This window comes from Colossoma macropomum, unplaced genomic scaffold (genome assembly GCF_904425465.1).
Source record: "Colossoma macropomum unplaced genomic scaffold, Colossoma_macropomum, whole genome shotgun sequence".
Classification (NCBI taxonomy): domain Eukaryota; kingdom Metazoa; phylum Chordata; class Actinopteri; order Characiformes; family Serrasalmidae; genus Colossoma; species Colossoma macropomum.
The window spans coordinates 15,435,776-15,455,447 of record NW_023494800.1 but is presented as its reverse complement, the minus strand read 5'-3'; the positions used below and the strand labels follow the sequence as shown (position 1 = coordinate 15,455,447).

Below are 19,672 nucleotides of genomic sequence, written 5' to 3'. Positions count from 1 at the left end.
CCTTAAAAGTTTAGAACCCCCTTTTTTAAAAGTATATGACGTGGTTGTCATACCTTTATCACCAAATGTAAGTAGACACAGTCTTGACAGTGATAATATGACCTGAAACTCAATTCAGGCAGTTCTTTTCTTTATTGTTTTGGGGTCCAACAAAGAACAAATGAACAGTGAACATCAACACTTTTGTCCATTTTGCTTATACTGGACAGGCATCAAAGCTGCGCGTCAATCCTATGCAAAAATGCTGCCAAGTTTTCTCCGGGTCTGAGACCATCTCGGATGGTCCAAAAGACAGTGGAAATATATATATAGTGGAATATATTGTGATCAGATGAGTCCACATTTCAGCTTGTTTTTGCAAACAACAGACATTAAGTTCTCAATGTCAAAGATGAAAGAGACCATCCAGACTTTTATCTACGAAAGGTGCAAAAGCCAACATCTGTCATGGTATGGTGGTGCATTAGTGCCTGGCATGGGTGACTTGCAGATGTGGAAAGGTACCACTGACGCAGAGGCATATATTGGGATTTTAAAGAAATGTATGCTGCCATTAAGATGATGTCTTTTTTCCCCGAGAAGTCCCTGGTTATTTCAGCAAGACAGTGCCAAGCCTCATTCAGTGCTGCAACAGCGTAGCTTCTTGGACACAGATTGCATGTGCTCAAATGACCTGCCTGCAGTCTGTCTCCTACTGAAAATGTATGGTGCATCATGAAGAGAAGAATCAGACAACAACAACCACAGACTGTTGAGCGGCTTAAGTCTTGTATCAAGCAAGAATGGGCAAAATTTTCACCTGCAAAACTGTAACTATTGGTATCCTCAGTTCCCAAATTATTAAAAAGTGAAATTAAAAGGAAAGGTGATGTAACGTAGTGGTAAACCTGCCTCTGCCCCAACTTTTTTTTTGTGTGTTGCAGTCATCAGATTCTAAATTTGTTTATATATACAAAATACAATTAAGGTGCTCAGTGAAAACATTGGGAATCTTGTTTTGTACTTTTGTCAGTTAAATAAAGGTTCATGAGAATTAACAAATCACAGATTCTTGTTTTGATTGCATTTTACAAAATGTCCCAACTTGTCCTGAAATGAGTTTGTATTTTTAACATTTGCCCTGAGATCAAGTTTATTTCGCTGACTTTGGCAAAGTGATAGAAAAGCAGAAGCAGTCTTTCTGCATGTATTTGCACTTTTATCTCTTTTTTTATGAGTTGTTCCTACTTTAATGGGGAATTGAAAGAATTGGATTTGTTGCCACATTGTTTCTTTCTCATGTCAAGTAGAGGGAGGTGAAATCCTAAATTGTCATTAAATCCCCACAGAGATTCGGGTGAGTCTGAAGCATCTATTTACTGTTGTATGACTTACAATTCCTTACTGTAGTAACAAAATATGACTAAATATATAGTTTGAACCCTGCTAAAAGGTGAAATTGTCATTTATCGTCTGTAACTTTAGATTAGAATGAAGCCGGCAGGCCATCTTTTTGCAGCTGTCTGGGTGGTTGGACTTTTCTCCTTCAGTCTTAGCCAGAAAGATTGTGCTCTGCAGAATGGAAAAGCAGGAGAGCCAGGAATTCCTGGGAGAGACGGCTGGCAAGGACAGAAAGGAGAGAAGGGAGAACCAGGTATTTGCTATGCATTATGCTGATCATTTTGGCTAATTGGGATGTACAATTACATTCATGCATTGATTCAACTGCAAAGATTCTGAAATGTTATAATGTATTATCATAACATTTCATACAGTTAAAGTATGTGATACTTTTGGACCAAAATAAACAGCTCTGAGCTGTTCTTATATATTCTCAAATTCAAAATATTCAAATCTATTTAAATTTGTGACTTCAGATTTCACGATGCTTTGAACTATTTCCTAAAAATTGTAAGCTAGTTTTCACACCCCTACAGGCTCAATGTGTTCAAAAGTTTTAATGAAATGGTTTGGCAAACAATCTAATTTACACAGTTTTTCACTTATCCCAGAGTTGATCAACCAAGAAATGTTTGGAATCTATATTTTGTATACTTAGTGTAAAACTGGAGTGGTGAAGCTAACATTGATAACAAACGCCAGAACTCAATAGTCACCCAAATCATTTCTGTAAAAATACATAACCAAAACTTCTTTCAACGAGTTCAAATGGCATCCAGATCTTATTGATCAGCTTGTCAATGTGGTTTAGTACACAGTATGACAGAGCTGCCCCATAGGTCCACTTCAAAACTAAAGAAGCAAAATTTACATGCCTTGGTTTATTGACTGATTTTTTGCCAAACTATTCCTTTAACATTGCATGCATGACAAAGTGATTGAATAGTTAGATTTATTTCTGGCAAAGCTTTGTAAAGATATATTCCCTCAGGTTTGCAGGTGCAGCTGAGTAAGGAAGCCCTGGCTGCTCTTAAAGGAGATGAGGGTGAGCAGGGCCCTGTAGGAGGCATTGGGGTTAAAGGCTATCAGGGGCTCCTCGGCCCACCCGGTCCGGCTGGTCCTCCAGGGCCTAGTGGAAGCACTGGAGACAGTTTTGGAGATGCTGATGTAAGCAAGGCGGCCTTTTCTGTGATAAGAACCAGGAAGATGTACCCCAACTACAATCAACCAGTGGCCTTCGATAAAGCAATTATCAATGTCAATAATGACTTCAACATTGAGACAGGTCATTTCATTTGTAAGGTTCCTGGGGTGTACTACTTTGTGTTCCATTCTGTCTCTGAGGGAAACTTGTGTCTAAAACTGAGGAGCGACCGCAGTCCTGATGTTAGCCTGACATTTTGTGACTTTAACCAACGCCAAGTATCTCAGGTTGTGTCTGGCGGGGCCGTTCTTGAGCTCGCTAAAGGGAATAGGGTATGGATAGAACCTGTGAGGAACCCTGAGCGTGAATCTGTGGAGTACAACAGAATGACAATCAAAAGTGAGCCGTCAGCTGTGTTCAGTGGATTTCTAGTCTTTGGTACTGAGTAATGTGACAGTTCAATTCAGCTCCATCTTAGACTGCAGTTTCTGTGTTTAAAGGCTTGAATTACATAGCAAGTGTATTAGATTGTACTGTGACTCAATACTTTTCTCTGCCACTTCAGCTCATCACCTATCACTTGTATTTTTTTTAATTTACATGAATATTTCAGTTGTAATACTCATGCAATAAATTTTTCTTGTGAAAATTAAATTGTTCATTTGTGACTCTTTAAGATCTGGTTCACATTGAAGGGAATCCTCATGTAGTTGTGTGCCACAGGAAGAATAAAATGCCACAAAATAAGAATTAAGAATGAGACAATAATGAACCCAAACATAAACAATAACAAAAAACAGAAAACAAACATTTAAAGAATAAATAAAATTAATAATAAGCAAAAAACTAATAAGACATTAAAATATTATATTATATTATATTATATTATATTATATTATATTATATATTGTCACTGTTGTGCAAAAAAAAGCATTTTTGCTGCTTTTACTTTTTTTGCATAATTTGAAAATATCAGCTGTCATTTGTTCCACAATTACTTGGAAAATATTCTTGTTGTGTTCAAAAATGTCATTACAAGCTAATAATGTTTTTTCATCTCTTTTAAAGTTACTATTTTGAAGATATTCAGCTTTGTTCTGACAGTGATATTATATTATATTATATTATATTGTCATTAGTGGTCCTGTAGTGGTCCCTTTTCATGGATGGACTGGGCAAATTTTGGTGGGCCTGATTAATTGTGCATTAATTGATGAGCTACAGTCTGTTACTGTAAACCTACAAAATGCACCTGTTAGATGTTCCTGATAAAATCAATGAGAACATGAGTATGAAAATTTAATGGAGTGTTTACATGATTTTTTACACTCTCTGTAGCATTGTTAGACTGATATGAGGAAAAGCCAAGACACCTCCAAATGCAGTTTATATCTATCTTAATAAATGTGTTTGTGGATAAATTTAATGATTACAGTTGTTTAATGCAGGCAGTCAGACGTTTACTGTATGTACAGACTGTTTTGCTCATGATGATAGAAGTATTGCTTTAAACAGCAGTAATCAATTATCAGCCTATTCATAATAAATGCTTTCTAATTTTATCAACTGTACACAAGAACCGCATCTGAGAAATGATGTTAAGACAGATCATGTGGCTGTAATGCGCTCTGATACGGTGTAAAAGAGGAACATGCAGCACATTTCATTTGATTGGCCAGACGCAGTCGTGTTTGATTGGCTCTAAACGTTCCCTGAGTCTGCTGAGTTTAGCTGACTGAACCGTACAGACAGTAGCTCAGTGGATCAAGGAGTTGAACTGCCATGTTGAACTGTAAGCTCATTTTCGGAGCTCTCTTGGCAGCGTGTCTCTGTCCTATAGCTGCTCAGGAGTCCTGTCCTGCAGGGATACCTGGACTGCCAGGTATTCCTGGTTTCCCTGGACGTGATGGCAGAGATGGTGTGAAGGGGGAGAAGGGAGATGCAGGTAAGTGCTAAGCTCTAATCAACACTTATGAAGTTGCACCAAAACAGAGCTGTAGCTTAATTTACTGTCAGCACTCCGTAAAATTAAAGGTGCAAAAAGAACTTTTTGATCTTCTGTAAAAACTCAATAAACCAGTTAAATGAAAGGTGTTTTTTCTAAGATTTGCACCTTTTCTGAATTGACAATCCATTTTTTCTGATTCTGATGGAAACTGAAGGTAAAAACAATGACGTGCTTGTATTCATTTCAACAGGACACACTCTTCAATTGGACAAGCATGCAATAAAAGGGGAGAGGGGGGAGCCTGGCTTCCCTGGCCGCTCAGGAAAGAGGGGGAACCCCGGCGACCCCGGCCCGCCCGGACCACCAGGGCCACCTGGAGACCGTGGAGACATCAGCAACTCCAAACCACAGTCTGCTTTCTGTGTTTCCCGTGAAACCACAGCTTTTCCAAAACATAACAGCCCAGTAATCTTTCACAGTGTCATCACCAACACCAACGAGCACTTCAATGTTAGCGAGGGCAAATTTGTGTGTCACATTCCTGGCACTTACTATTTTGTGTACCACACGACCTCTATGGGAAAGACCCTGTGTGTAATGCTGATGGTTAATGGGGAGAAAAAGTCTACCTTCTGTGATCATATTCAATCCGGAGGCAATCACTACCAAGCAAGCTCCGGCGGACTCGCCGTGTACCTGAAGCACAACCAAAAAGTCTGGTTGGAGACCAGCGCCCAGAACGGCATGTACGCAGCTGAACACAAAGGCAACAGTGTCTTCTCTGGTTTTCTGGTTTATGCACACTGAGGGTTCGTTTACTGTTTAAAAGAACGCAATGCAAACATGCTTCAATTATATTCACATTCTGTACAATCAAGAATGCAAATGGTATTTCTGATTTCTGTGCCAATAAAATGCTACGACATGGACACAACTGATTTCTGCTCCTTCTTTTCTGCTCTTATTATCTTATTCATTTTGATACACAAACATTTATAAAATCTCCAAACTAGGACTACATCTACCTTTAGCATTACAGAGACATTAAACATTACATTCAGGGTTAAAATTATTCAAATGCAGACATTTTCAGCACCAAAGCTGAATGTCACCTAAACAGTCTGCTCTTCCAGATAAATAACAAAAAATATATGTATACATCTTAGGGAGACTTAAATATGGCATTTTCTGCACATTTTAGTACATAATTTCTATTTATTTGAGTTTAACATATTTGAAAATAATGAAACATAAACAATTAATTGTGCCATAACTTTTGCATTGTCTATTGCATTGTCTATTGCAGGTCTATTTTTTCCCCAATAAATTGAATTCAGCAAATAAACAGTAATTATGCATTCAAATATGCAGAAATACACTCTCTGTAGAGGATGTATGAACCTATTTTCACTTAGAAAATCAACAACACCTGTAATTTCACAGGGGGTTTCTAAAATAGTGCATATGACTGCACTTTAGTTTGACATACAGGTCAAATCTAAACATCTGTCTGGTGACGGTCATTTTTAAGCAATTATATGTCTATAGCAAGATGATTCCAAATACTTCTCCATCTATTGGATGTGTTTTTGTAAATAGCACCTATAAACAAAAAATGCACAATATTCAAAAATGCAAAGAATAGGGACAGATGACTGGTGAACATATAACAGAGCATTTACAGGATACAAAAGTTAAATACAGCCAGTATTGTAACTATTGCAACCATATTGTAACAGCATTGCAAATTAAAATGTTGTCTTTGCAAAACAAATAACACAACAAACCTCAGGAAAGGGAGTTGCTAATGACTGTTATACCTGGAGTTAAAATACCATCTAAATAAAATAACTGAGGGTAAACACATGCATCACACTGTCTGATATAAGGCAAATGAACCTCTTCATCTCACAGGTCATTTTGTGAAATGTACTCTGCACAACATGTTCTTTTTCTATTTCCCATATCTTGCAAACTTGCAAACCTAAGCAAAATAAAATGATAAAAAATTAAAATCAAGGACACATAGGTGATGAATAGACATTTTGTGACTTCCTTGTCAGTGTTGGGCAATGATGTTCTCCATTTGAAAGAGAGAAATGAAAGTTAGCACACTTTGCAGAAGATAAAAAAGTTTTCTTGACTTCCACAGTTACTGTCACTGATTTGCAAACAGGGTGCAAACGATTCTTTGGAAAATGGTAAGATATCTGTAACGCATTTGGAAAACGAACCTTTATAGGTTTTAGGGATAAAACGTTCGTTGACATTCTTTCTCTAATGCTCTCTATGGGCTACAGCTGATATAGTGAAAGTGAGGGTGTCTGTTAGGAAAAGTACAGTATAGTCCTTGCATATGTTAACCTGACTGAATCATGTTGTTGTGCATGTTTCATTTATCATTTCATTGCTTTATTTTATTTTTATTGTATTTTACATTACTGCAGGTTTCGTTATTGGTGCATGCGCTTCTCCCTGTAAGCATTTTGCTGTGGACAGTGACCCCCGCCGTCTCAGACACATGCACTGGCTACAGGGGCTTTCCGGGGGTGCCAGGAATCCCTGGAACTCATGGTGCCAATGGAAAGGATGGACCAAAAGGAGAAAAGGGAGATCCTGGTAACAAAATTACTTTTAATATGATATAGTTTACTTTTCAAAGTAATGGAAGATCTTGGGACTTCAAACTTGAGTTTTATTTGTTTTGTAAGTTTTATTTGTGGAGTCCTCCACTCTTTAAAAATAAGCTGCCACATGCAACAAGTATTTCTTCAAGAGTTCTTTAGTAAAGACAGTGGTTCTATATAGAACCACCAACACTCAGAGAACTATTTGCATGATTAAATGGTTCTTTGCATCATGAAAAGGTTCTTCAGATTGACCAGGAATGTGTTGGATATGGTTCTATATGGACCTGAAAAGGGTTCTATGTGGCACCAAAAAGGTTTATTCTACTCTTACAAGCTTGACATTGTAACATTAGCAGAACCCTTTTCAAAAAGGTTCTATATAGAACCATATACAACACATTCTTCATCAATCTAAAGAACGGTTTCACCATGCAGAGAAACACTTAAGCATGCAAAGGGTTCTTTGAGTGTTTGTGGTTGTATACCACCATTGTTTTTACTAAAGAAAACTTAAAGAACCATCTTTTTTAGGAGTGTATATTTAAACTTTAAAAAGATTCTTCACACTTATGCATGTCATTTACAAATGACAGTAGTTCTCAAAAGAACTATCAATTGAACGGGTTTGTAGGGTACCAAAAGTGGTTCTTCTATGGAATTGCACAGAGAACCCTTTTTGGCACATTTATTTTTAAGAGTGCATACCGAAAAACAATAGATACCAATAGATTTACATGGCATTGTAAAACATCTATGTAGCTCTGTGAGCTGCCAGTTTCTGTGAATTAAGCATGGGGTTAAGATTAATCTTAGTCTGTGAAGCCATCACTTTGTGACTGAAATGTAAGCATAACTGTCAGAGGAGGCCTCTCTCTGTTTAGAGAATCCAAACATAAAATAATGAATATACTCAATTTTCTCTTATTAATCAGTACTACTGAGAATCTCTCACTGGAAAATTGTTTGCTTGGTAATGTTCATGGTTGTAGGTGACGACACACAGCAGGTGCAGGGACCAAAGGGGGATCAGGGCATCCCTGGATACCCAGGCAGGCCGGGCTTAAGGGGGGATGAGGGGTTGCCTGGACCCCCAGGACCCAAGGGCCAGAAGGGGCAGAAAGGAGCTGTTGCAGAAGTCCCCGAAGACAAACGTTCGTTTTTCTCTTACAAAAAGATTTCTGCCAGATCGACTTTTACCCCACACAGAATCATAGAATTTGATGGTTCGTTTTCTCCTGAGCATGACGGTGACACCCTGTCTGGTGGTTACTTCACAGCAGAACTGTCTGGCATATACTTCTTTGTGTACCACATCTCTGCAACTCAGACTGCCTGCCTGTACATTAAGAAACAGGAGCAGATATTAGTGAATCTCTGTGATATGTCTCTAGGAGTGCTGGTCACCTCAGGGTCCGTAGTGGTAGACCTGAGGAAAGGGGAGAGTGTGTCGGTGCACACCTCTAGAACGAGCCAAATCATCAGTAAAGACGCTGACAGCACTTTCACTGGCTTCCTGCTCTTCCCATCATAAATATTCATCAAAACCACAGATTTTCACTCACAGCGCCTAACCAACTTAACCTATCTTGCACTCTTAAAGCAGCCGAAAAGATTATTTGGAGTGATGCCACAGAAAAATCCCTTTAGTTTCCATTGCGTTCTTTAAAGAAGCATCTACTGAAAGGCTTCTTAGGGAACCAAAGGTAGTTCTTTTATAGCGTCTCTCTGAAGGAGCCTTTATACCACCTTTATTTTTAAGAGTATAAGATATCTATGTGATTTATGACAGTCATTTTTGCTTCTCCTTTGCATTTCTTCCTGTGTTTTCTTGTCAAACAATGATTTACTGCAGTAAATGCCAATAAAATCATAAACAAATAGATCTGCATCGTCTGTTTCTGAATCTGTCAAACTGTAATCACATGACTGAACAATTAATAAAGCATGTTAAGGCTCAAATGTCAAAAGTCCTAAGGCTCAAATTTCCAACAGTCATTTTCTGTGAACAGCAAAGTCATTTCTAGACTGCTTGGTTAATAACCTGGAAATTTAACATAAAACGAACATGAATTAAAGTGTAATTATTTCACATTACTCTACATATTGCAGCCTGCCACACTAAAAGCACACTTCATGGTTAAGTGTCTGTGCAGGAACATATTAAATTCCAGCTGAAATGAAAGCTCTAGCTCAGTTAGGCTGTAGGCGTCTTACTCTGGTGCCATTCACTGCGTTGAGGCTTATTGTTCTCACCCAACAGGCTCTCTGAAAGAATGGCACAGCCATGGCAACCAGCATCAACTCAGAGTCGCAGTCTTTTTCTATCAGGCCACTGTGTCTCAGACATATAAGAAAAACAGAGTTGCTACACTGGTTGTCAATCGAATCTACTAGAAAAATGTGTATCGTGCAGGATTTCTGAGGGTTGTAAGGAATAAAACTGAAGGTGAGCATTAATAATAAACTACCAGTAAACATTCTGCATAGTACTCATGATGAATGTTAAAAATTAGCCAAAGTTTACTCATAAGACAGTGGAAAAGTACTAATAGTGACCAGACGGGACATAAATACTAATGTACCAACTCGTCAGTACAATTAAAAATTGATGCTCTTTATTGCAAAAAAATATTTTGGTAAAAATTATGGCAGATAATTTTGCTTGTTCAAGAAATAATGCTTAAAACAAGCAAAATCTTTTGCAAATAGAATGACAATTTTGCCTTCCAAAATTACTTAAAACAAGTATAAATGTCTATGAATAGTCATAAATGATTATTAAGCTTACAACAATCCCAAAGTAACAGATATTATATATTCACTTGCCAAGAAATCTTTTTTCTTTGCATTGAAAGAACCCTTTTTCAGTTTACTGACCAGTCGTAAATCATTTATTTATTATGCCTGTCCTTTTGTGCTAAACAGTCAGTTAACTCTTACTTACAGTGTAGTACTTTGTTTGACTGGTTATTTAAATATGCAATTTTACAAATTTAAAATTCCAGTTTGGCCTGTTCAAGAGCAAGTAGTTATTTATATTGTGAGTTTAGCATTTAGAAACTAAGTGAGTGTGCTAATATGTTTCATGGGTTCATTTACCCCACACAGTGTGAACTTCAGGTTAAAAAAGGCCAAAATAAAAATCAGCCAAAAAAATCGTCCACACTGCAAAAAAATAGTATCTTAGCAAGTGAAATGATCTGAAATCTAGCTGATATACCTTTCTCATTTTGAGATTGTTGTAAGCTTATTGTAAGATTATGTAACTTATTTCTAGACTTGTTTAACTTGTTTTAAGTGATATATTTGTAAGTTAAATTATCTCACTACATTGGCAGATGATTTCAAGCATATTTCTCATTATCTGCAAAGTAGTATATCTGCCAAAACAGTATAGTCAATTTGTAAAAACAGCCATTTGACTGTTAAAAACATATGATCAGAATATGTCATTTGGTTTTATATAAACAAACAGTGTCAAACAAGTGAACTAAAAGACAGCAACTGTGTAATGTAATGTATTCATGCGTAACCGACTGAAACATTTGCATCACGCAAATTCAAAGCACAATTCTTTCAGGATAAATGCTTTATTTTCATTAATATATTAATTTATATCAATATCAATGTATCATTAAAAGCTGATAATGTTCTGGTGTTACTCTAACAGAGGCCTATACTCTCTATACTAACTGTGTGCTATTGTGCTTAATGCCCTAATCATTGCCAAGTCATCAATGGCGACACAAAAACAACCACTCACAAAACAGCTGAGACCAACTTCTCGCATTGGCCCTGATCTCCGAGCTGTTTTGCTACGTCTCAAGAACGGTCATAGGACTAAACACTCACAAGCCTTCCCACAGCGAGGGGAACTTCCTACTGTTGCAGGTAAAATGTTGGGAGGTGGTCATTTCTGGGTGTTCTGTGATTTGGCAAGGCTCATTCGAACAGCTCATTCACCTTCATTCTGTATTCTCTATTCTTTATTTGGATCCCCATTTGCTGCCACTAAAGTAGCAGCTACTATTGCTGGGGTCCAAACACAACAAAACATAACATATATAATAAGACATATAACAAATAACAAGTCTAAAAAAAACATAAAAACATATAACCTTTGCATTTCAGGTTTATTACTTTATCCAGATAAAAAAGAGAAAATGGTAACAACTACAGCGATAGCTTTTGGCCCTAAAACTTGCGCCAGGGTTGAGCCAAAGAAGATACTACAGTGCAATCTAATTCTGGAAGGTAAGAAAAAAATAAATACTGAATTAAATGTATGTAATGAACTGCCTAGCTGTACTGACCAAATGTTGTTTCGTCCACCTGTGACTTCACCAACACTGCAGGAGACAGAAGCTTCATAACAACACATAGAGAGGCTTTCCCATCTCAGCCTGTAGATGGTGCTGCACTGACCAAGAGAACAGCCTCGGTAAAAGAGAAGACTCCCAAAGCACAAACGCCGCACTTTCAAACAAACTACCAGAAGAATTTTTCCCCACCGCAGGGCGTTTTCATGAGAAGACTTCAAGTCCTGCCCTGCCCTGATAACCTCGCCGTCAACCCAGCACTAAGGCAAGAGGGCCCACTGGGCAAAAGATTCAGAATTGATTAAATTTTCCACATGCTGATAGTTTCATTACTACTCAAATGTGGTCAGATCTCCAAATCTCCTAAAAGTCTGTAGCCACCTGATCATTCAACATTTCCTCTGAAATCAAGGGCTTGTCCCTGCTTTGCTGCATTAACAGCCTCTACTCTTCTGAGAAGGCGTTACACTAGATGTAGGAACACTGCTGTGAGGATTTGATTGCATTTACCCACAAGAGCATTAGTGAGGTCAGGTTCTGATGTTGGATAACTCATTCTGGCTCACAAACACCACTCAAACTCATTCCAAAGGTATTGGAGCTTCAGAGAACAGTTCCACTGTTCCATAACACAATGTTGGGGGGACTTTATACCTCTCTAGCTGACACTTGGCATCGGGCATGGTGAAATGATGAAGTTTTAAAATAATAAACCATATCTGCATCTTGTAGGGCTGAGTTCAGAACAGTCCAAATGGAGACCTATCCAGGCTGGAACATCTCTCTACATTCTCGACTCTTTCCTGCTCAATCAAAAGAACATGCATCACTTAAAGAGGAGGAGGTGCTCAGGCCAAGTGCTCCCACCACCAGGAAGGTATGTCAAAATATACCTGCATTTGGTTCTGCTTTAGAAGTTAAACAAAGCCTTTGATAAGCCCAGTCCAAAAATGCCACCCTTAGCACTGCAGTCCTCCTCAAAGTCCATACTTTGGTGACATCAGTGACATGAAGACCTGTAGGGCAAAAGACCTTGAAGGCTCTAGGTTTAAATGTGTGCATATGAGACAGACCAAGGCTGCAGTAAGGCCACATAGAGAGAGCTTGTGAGAATCCTTTTGATCACAAACATGAGAAAGGAAGGGGACATGTGACAGCCTCGTGGCCTTAATGTGCACAAGCAATTGTGGACTGCAAGACGGCAAGTGTCCCTTTTGGGACTGGGCTAGATTATGTTCACACATGGGACTAAAGGTCAGTCTGCATTTCTTTGTCTTATATTTGTTCAGGCTTCCAGCTTCATCTCACCAGTCAGCGTTTGAGGCTCCTCTGAAAACGCCCATGCAGAAGCACTGAGGAATTGTGGTCCCACAGTAGGAAGAGAAAACATCTCACATCTGCAGTGAATAACATTTCACCCCTGCTGCTTTGCAAAAAATGTTATCAGACATACATGGTCATTCAGACAATAATTCATTCATTAGACCCATGTGAATGACCAGGAGGTGTCTTCATGGTCACTTGCTCTCTAAAAAAAGACACTTGACATGATACTGTAAGAAACATAACATTTAATAAATCTCAAGGGAAACTTGATGTTCATATACAATCACTCAACCGCTAAAAGTCAGAAAATCTTTGTTTTTATTTGTTTAACCATCCTGGTTGATACTAACATAAAGGACATTTCCATCTGACAGTTCATTCAGATGGGAGCAGCCTTTAAAACGAAAGGACCGGTGCTGGTGAGACGGAATGATACAGTACGTAGGGATGCTTGTTATGGGGTCCTGATGTCTACATGTCCTCCACACTCCATTTGTACGCTTCCTCTTGCACAGCTTTCTTATTTGAAATCCTGCTATAGCGCTTCTGCTCAAACCCATTGGACCTAAAAACCAGGAGATGTCAATCATGAGACGATTTCTGAACCTTGCTTACGAAAAAAACTTCTTAGAAATGTAAACTCTACTTGTACACATATCACTTGCCTACTTAATAAAATAATGCTCAAAATGTCTGTACCTGTCAACTCCGTCCCAGCGATATCCTGGCATGATGTTGAAACGATTTGGGGGTGGTGGTGGACCCTTATAACGAGGTCTCTCTATTAAAAAATAAAAAATAAAAAAAATTAGGTATGTGCTGACTATCTGCAAGATGACTTAACACGTTGGCACTGGCATAAAGATGAACAGAGATGAATCTTTCCATCTTCTGTGACTGAGAGACTAGCTTCTATTCCAAAGCCCAATGTCCAAAGTAGAAAGAGAGCTCATAGCCTGTTACAAGTCCTACTTGTGAAATAAAAAGCTAATACAGATGTATCACATAAAAAACATCATCATTCTAGTAGGTACAGTAACTTTGAAGACACTGTTTTCACACCTTGTTTGTTTTCCAAGAAGTCCAAACCAGAGCTCCAACATAAATCACAAAGCTCCAACAAAAAATAAAACAAAGTATAAAATGCACAAATTCTCATGTGCCACATTGTTTTTTTCCAAACACACGTAGTCTTTTTTTTCAATATGTTAAATTCAGCAAATAAACAGTAATTATGCATTAAAGTGTGCAAGCTTGTTTTCTGTAGATGATGTGTTAACGTATTTTCATTAAAAAAACTGACAAAACGTGATTTGTCCAGGGACGCCCAAACCTTTGCATATGACCGTATATTGTATAGACAGCTACCATAACGTGGTATTCCATTCCGATAAGTACCTCCCCCATACCCCTTTAATTTTTATTGGCATATGATATACTGCAACATTCAAAATGTGGCAAAACCTTGACTCCATCTTTCTTTGATATTTGTTTGTTTATTTCTTCTTACAAGCATCCATTTCATACTGGAGATGATTTCTTTTAGGCATCCCAAGAGCACAAAGAAGCTGCTAGAATATACAAGGGCTCTCAGATCCACTGTTTACAAACAGTAATAAAGCTAGAAGCCAGTAGGGGTGCGGGAAAAAATCGATTCTTAGATGCATCGCGATGCGGACATGAACGATTCTGAATCGATTTACAAATGTCAAAAATCGATTTTCTAAATATGTAATTTATAACGTAATGTTGATGGAACGCAAAAGGCCGAACTGGGAAGTGCGGAAGTGCAGCGTCCGGACAGTCTGTGGCAGCACATAACAAACACACTACTGGATGAGTGAGAAATCCGACCAGCTCCATCTGCATTAAAAGCCAGGTTAGGTCAGGAGTCACAACCCAAATGACAAGAAGAGCCATTTTGTCTTTTCAACAAAAATCAAACCAGCTTGAGAGCCACAACATTTAATGTCCAGTATGTCTCAGTATGTGATAATGTAAATTCATTATGGCTCATTACAAATACTTTGCTTTAAAAGTACCAAGTCACTTTAAATAACAATAACACAGAATCACTTAGTCACTTTAAAATGTATATTGTCTCTATATTCAGTGTATATTCTGTATATATTTTGTGTATATTTAATATATTTCAGTTGGTTTTTCTTGTATTTTTATTTTTACTTATTTACTTTCTGTAGAGTGATTAGCTGAGCCTCAACACAAGCATTTCAATGCATAAATGTCCTGACATGTTGCGCAAATGACAAATAAACTTGAAACTTGAACTCGGAACTTGAGATATATAAATGCTATATAGAAAAAAAGATGCATCGATAATTGTTTTATAATCGCATCGCAGCCCTCTGAATCGGAATCGAATCGAATCGTGAGGTGTCTAGAGATTCCCACCCCTAGAAGCCAGTGATGTTAAGTTTGATGCTGAGGCGTAATTCAACTACATAGACTAAATTTAAATGAAGCTCCATATTGACGCTTGGACTGTTTCCAGAGAATCATGCAATTGATGACAATTAAGGCCTCACTTTCTGCCCACTGGACTTCTTCGGTTTTGCCTATCGGAAGCTTTGGAACCCCAATTGTCACATCAGCAGTTTCAACTGTTCTCCAACACACTCTCTTATTCTTTTAATCTTCTTCCTGTACATTGATCACTTGACTGTCACATCCTCTTGTACTGTACCAGTTAATTGTGGCTGGTACTGTCGTGGCAAATCACAAAACAGTTAAATGCTATTTATGCTATATCATCTTGACAAGATTATTGACTCGTACATTTATTATCACACTTTGATAAGTGAATGAAATCAACTGAAAACAGTTTTGTTAGGGTTTACATTTGCACACATCGAACAGCAAGCCTGTGTTAATGATGTGTATTGGTGCTTTATCCAAAGCAGCTAAACTAATGATCTTGTGCTTGTTGTAATATATGCAAACCACAATATGTCACTGTTTTCAATACTCCTAGGCTTCAACACATTTCTGGCACAATCAGAGAAAAATCTCCCTCTCTTCTTGTGGCTTCAATTGACCCATAAATGCTAGAGGCACATGTTTCTTAGGGTACTGACTGTAGAAATGTGTGTTAATGTGTAAAATCACAGCACTACCTACAATGTAATTACACTAATATGTCTCAAGAAAGACTGGATCTCACCTTTGACTCCTTTGCTTTTAGTGTTCTTTTCCTTCTTCTTGCGCAATAGAGCAGCCATGGGATCTCCCTCCCTCTCCTGCTCCCTCAGCATTCGATCTAGGTCTTCGTCATCAATGTGACGTGCCAGGGGCTTCTGAGCCTCTCGAACTGCATCAGCCACGTTCTGCTCCTGTATCTGACTCTGTGCCAGTCTGAGGGAGAGCAGCATGTAAGTGGGAGAAGGGGAGAAGGCCCTTCATACCTCTTTACTTTGGTGATTTGATTGCAAAGTTTACAGGTGCTGCTTGGAATGAGTTTCACAACCTCTGTTGGAGGTAGCCTGTAATTAGCTGGCATAGCAATGCCACTGAGCCCATTCACACTTATACTTATTCTAAAGACTCATCTATACATTATTAATAACTACTTCATCAAAAGAATATAAAAACTTTACCCTTTGCCCCACTGTGCATATTTCTCATCCTTCTCAGCTTTCTCCCCAGCTTTCCTGCTCTGCTCCGCACGCTCAGACTCCAAGTCTCGTTTCTTTCCCGTCTTATCTCTGAACACAGTCTGTGCATGACGGGACTCCTCTGAGAAAGAGCAACGAACAAGTCAAGCACTACAACAGCAGTTATCTGTAGTATACATAGGAAAATTTTCACTTGACACTTAATAAAGGTTATTACTGAGACCTTCTAGGGGCTTGTTCTGTTTTTCTCTTTTGCGGATTTCTTCCTGCTCTTTACGCAGGGTTTCAACAGAGACCAGGCCAGCAGCTCCACCAGACAACATGCGAGGACCCTGAAAACAAACATTACAATTATACAGAGTTTTTCAAAATTAAGGTAACCCTTCCTGGATGACAACAAAAAACATGAATATCATGATAAAGAACTGTTATTGCAAGGAAAGCATCACGGTACATTCACAATTTACAAACAGTCTCAGCGACATTCCTTGGTTAGCAGTCAGTATGCATCACAAGCTGTCTAGTAAAACACCATTTCACAGCTTATTAAGCAGTCATTTTACATGAGCTCTAGGGCTGTGCGATAAATCAAATTTTTTATTATTAGCGTGATATGAGTTCCCACAATAAACACAAGGGCTGCGATAACAACAGCAAAGTTATGTAATTAAATTGGTGGAAATATAGTGTTAGGAGCCCAATAAGTGATGTCTGCCTGCTCAAGGCTTAAACCAAAAGTACTCCATCCTGCACTATTAACCTGTAAAAATGCTTAAAACATGATAACTATTCTCACTCTCAGTGTTGTGTGTAAAATGCCTAAACTGTAAGGTAAAATGTATGAAGCAGTAAGAGATACAATCACAACAAATCAAAATCAGCATAAGGGACTTTTTATTGAGTTAAATATGTATTTGTTTGTTTTTGTAAGTCTTTGCCGAAAATGAAAACATGCATACATACTTATGTGTAGCCAGAGAGCAAACACAAAGCTGTTCAGGGAATCCTGACTGTATTTAGACAATTTTGTATGTGAAATTACTTTGTCTTTGTATTCAAATTTTTGTATTTTTTTGCTATTTGCCTAAAGGAAACGTTAGTTATATTTCAGTTTACATAGCAAAAAGCGCCAGCACATCTCATTAGGGGCACAATATTTTAATAATAACTTATCAAATCAAATATCATCTTAGTGATATCCAACAACTTTATCAAGCAGCCCTAATGAGATTCACCATGTTCACTACCTGTGCAACAGGAGAGCCTGTCCTGCGAGATGGGGAGAGATCAGAATCTGACCCACGACCGCCCTGGGGCCTCTTCCTGGGTGGTGAAAGGTCCGAATCAGACCCTCTGCCCCTCTGTGCTCTTTTCCTAGGAGGAGACAGATCAGAGTCCGAGTCCTGTCTGGCATTAGGGCGTCTCCGGGGTGGTGACAGATCCGAATCTGGTAGATGTCCACCTGAAGAGGATTTTGACTTTTCTCTCTGGGAGGAATCTACAAAATAAATGTGACACACTATTCATGATCATTCTATAATAAATGATTTAGTGAATCAGTAGAGAGTCAGTGGTGGAGAAGGGACAAGACCATGAAAAAAGAGATTTATGGACCTGTACCTTTAACATGTTTTTGCGATTTAGAAGCTGAGCTCTTCTCATTCTTTCGTGGAGCAGAAGGTGATGAAGAGTGATGTCCCCTATGTTTGGTCTCTGCTTTGAGTCTATGAGGGGAAAGATCTGGAGAATCATGCCGGACTCTTGTCTGTGGTGAAAGATCAGGGGAGTCATGGCGAACTCTCCTTTTGGGTGAAAGATCAGGGGAGTCATGGCGAACTCTCCTTTTGGGTGAAAGATCAGGGGAGTCATGGCGAACTCTCCTTTTGGGTGAAAGATCAGGGGAGTCATGGCGAACTCCCCTCTTGGGTGAAAGATCAGGGGAGTCATGGCGAACTCTCCTTTTGGGTGAAAGATCAGGGGAGTCATGGCGAACTCTCCTTTTGGGTGAAAGATCAGGGGAGTCATGGCGAACTCCCCTCTTGGGTGAAAGATCAGGGGAGTCATGGCGAACTCCCCTCTTGGGTGAAAGATCAGGGGAGTCATGGCGAACTCTCCGTACTGGAGAACTGTCAGAAGAATCATGCCGAGCTCTTCTGTTCCTTTTGACGTCTGAACTAAGAAAAAAAAAAGAGAGACACATACAGGAGATAAGTATAGATTGCTTGATGATTATCCAGTGCAGAAATCTTAACAGATTTTGGGATTACCTGGTCACTGAAGGTGAGACAGGAGATTCCTGGGATTCTTCATTTGTGGCTGTGATATAAGACATTAATGACAAAACTCACGTTACTGTTGGTAACTAAACCGTTCAAGTTTAACAGTTTAGCTGACAAATCTCTAACATCTCACCTCCCATTATTTTCCATTTGTTACTGGTTCTAAATGCTTCTAGTTGTTTGACTTCATCTGGACGTTCATCTATTATCTCTGCAATCTGCGAAGGAGCAAACATCGCTGAAAGAACTGAAAATATCTACACATTCATTGTATCAATATCTTTTGTCACTACGATTCTGCAGATGATAACTGTCTAAATGTATAGTATTGTCCAAGTTACCTCGGTATTGATGTAGTGTTTTTCAGAAAGGAATTTTTACTCATATCATTATTTCATTGACAATTTCAATAACAATACTTTCACTTCAGGTTACTCCACCCAGCTCTGTCCTTCCAATATAAAAGTTGGCTACAGTCTAACTGGTAATCAGGTAAAGTAATATGTACCACAGGCGCCTCTTCCTCATCCTCGTTCTCCTTCTCTTCAGTCTTTGCAGCCAGTTGCCTCCAGTCAATATCATCATCAACAATCTTCATCCTGCAAATGTGCATTCTTTGTAAACACACATGGTTTTGTCTTCTGTTTATTTCATCATTGACTGATGCACTTTTGTTTACGAGTACTAGCTGCTCTCCATCTGTAGCAGCGGGAGGCTAACCGCTAACCGCTCACTGAGCGTTTTAGCTTTAGCTGCAGTTTAGCTTAGCCAAGTTGCCCGGTTTATACATCATAAGTCTCATTTACCCTCTCCCGGTGGTCTTAAGACGCTTTTTCCTGACTTTCTTTTCTTTTGACTTCTTGCCATCTTCGTCATTCGACAGATAGCGCTTTAAATAATCCGCTTTTGAAACAGTAGCGCTTTTGCTCAGACTTGTGGAAGCAGCCATCTTGTTTATATGATACGTCACTGAACGGGAAGCGCTAAAGGCCAAAAAACGCAAAGTAAAATCCT

The 19,672-nt window shown here is 38.7% G+C and overlaps 4 protein-coding genes across 5 annotated transcripts; 3 read left to right on the top strand and 1 right to left on the bottom strand.

The window, feature by feature from the left end:
* Positions 1–1,233: 1,233 nt before the first annotated feature.
* On the top strand, positions 1,234–3,178 carry c1qa (complement component 1, q subcomponent, A chain). The gene is made up of 3 exons (XM_036588984.1): positions 1,234–1,336; positions 1,465–1,633; positions 2,372–3,178. Exons 2-3 carry the CDS (start codon positions 1,471–1,473, stop codon positions 2,971–2,973), a joined length of 765 nt encoding a protein of 254 aa, XP_036444877.1. The 5' UTR covers positions 1,234–1,336; positions 1,465–1,470; the 3' UTR covers positions 2,974–3,178.
* A 1,016-nt stretch (positions 3,179–4,194) lies between these two features.
* Positions 4,195–8,633, top strand: c1qc (complement component 1, q subcomponent, C chain). Its single transcript, XM_036588905.1, has 4 exons — positions 4,195–4,469; positions 4,723–5,276; positions 6,920–7,091; positions 8,092–8,633. The coding sequence occupies exons 1-4, from the start codon at positions 4,307–4,309 to the stop codon at positions 8,631–8,633; spliced, it is 1,431 nt and encodes a 476-aa protein (XP_036444798.1). The 5' UTR covers positions 4,195–4,306.
* A 914-nt stretch (positions 8,634–9,547) lies between these two features.
* On the top strand, positions 9,548–12,743 carry si:dkeyp-69c1.9. The gene is made up of 5 exons (XM_036588904.1): positions 9,548–10,993; positions 11,234–11,356; positions 11,458–11,686; positions 12,154–12,298; positions 12,711–12,743. Exons 1-5 carry the CDS (start codon positions 10,840–10,842, stop codon positions 12,741–12,743), a joined length of 684 nt encoding a protein of 227 aa, XP_036444797.1. The 5' UTR covers positions 9,548–10,839.
* A 232-nt stretch (positions 12,744–12,975) lies between these two features.
* Positions 12,976–19,613, bottom strand: bud13 (BUD13 homolog). 2 transcript variants are annotated; one of them, XM_036588837.1, is made up of 11 exons: positions 19,465–19,613; positions 19,167–19,272; positions 18,792–18,876; positions 18,647–18,695; positions 18,000–18,553; positions 17,627–17,877; positions 16,603–16,711; positions 16,362–16,500; positions 15,929–16,119; positions 13,447–13,528; positions 12,976–13,312 (listed from the first exon to the last, which is right to left on the bottom strand). In XM_036588837.1, exons 1-11 carry the CDS (start codon positions 19,605–19,607, stop codon positions 13,219–13,221), a joined length of 1,803 nt encoding a protein of 600 aa, XP_036444730.1. In that variant the 5' UTR covers positions 19,608–19,613; the 3' UTR covers positions 12,976–13,218. The 2 variants fall into 2 exon arrangements, with proteins under 2 accessions (XP_036444730.1, XP_036444731.1); XM_036588838.1 differs by having other exon boundaries at positions 19,167–19,257.
* Between the last annotated feature and the right edge of the window lie 59 nt (positions 19,614–19,672).

What these genes read in the sequence shown, in the direction of transcription:
- c1qc (XM_036588905.1), top strand. Translation starts at nt 4,307, where the DNA reads ATGTTGAACTGTAAGCTCATTTTCGGAGCTCTCTTGGCAGCGTGTCTC. An exon ending in GTTTTCTGGTTTATGCACAC is followed by an intron (nt 5,277 to 6,919) that starts TGAGGGTTCGTT and finishes ACATTACTGCAG; the next exon opens with GTTTCGTTATTGGTGCATGC. An exon ending in AGGAGAAAAGGGAGATCCTG is followed by an intron (nt 7,092 to 8,091) that starts GTAACAAAATTA and finishes TCATGGTTGTAG; the next exon opens with GTGACGACACACAGCAGGTG.
- c1qa (XM_036588984.1), top strand. Translation starts at nt 1,471, where the DNA reads ATGAAGCCGGCAGGCCATCTTTTTGCAGCTGTCTGGGTGGTTGGACTT. An exon ending in AGGAGAGAAGGGAGAACCAG is followed by an intron (nt 1,634 to 2,371) that starts GTATTTGCTATG and finishes ATATTCCCTCAG; the next exon opens with GTTTGCAGGTGCAGCTGAGT.
- bud13 (XM_036588837.1), bottom strand. Translation starts at nt 19,607, where the DNA reads ATGGCTGCTTCCACAAGTCTGAGCAAAAGCGCTACTGTTTCAAAAGCG. An exon ending in ATCGCAAAAACATGTTAAAG is followed by an intron (nt 17,878 to 17,999) that starts GTACAGGTCCAT and finishes TTTATTTTGTAG; the next exon opens with ATTCCTCCCAGAGAGAAAAG. An exon ending in CAGGCTCTCCTGTTGCACAG is followed by an intron (nt 16,712 to 17,626) that starts GTAGTGAACATG and finishes GTTTGTTTTCAG; the next exon opens with GGTCCTCGCATGTTGTCTGG.
- si:dkeyp-69c1.9 (XM_036588904.1), top strand. Translation starts at nt 10,840, where the DNA reads ATGGCGACACAAAAACAACCACTCACAAAACAGCTGAGACCAACTTCT. An exon ending in GGAACTTCCTACTGTTGCAG is followed by an intron (nt 10,994 to 11,233) that starts GTAAAATGTTGG and finishes TTTGCATTTCAG; the next exon opens with GTTTATTACTTTATCCAGAT. An exon ending in GCCGTCAACCCAGCACTAAG is followed by an intron (nt 11,687 to 12,153) that starts GCAAGAGGGCCC and finishes TGCATCTTGTAG; the next exon opens with GGCTGAGTTCAGAACAGTCC.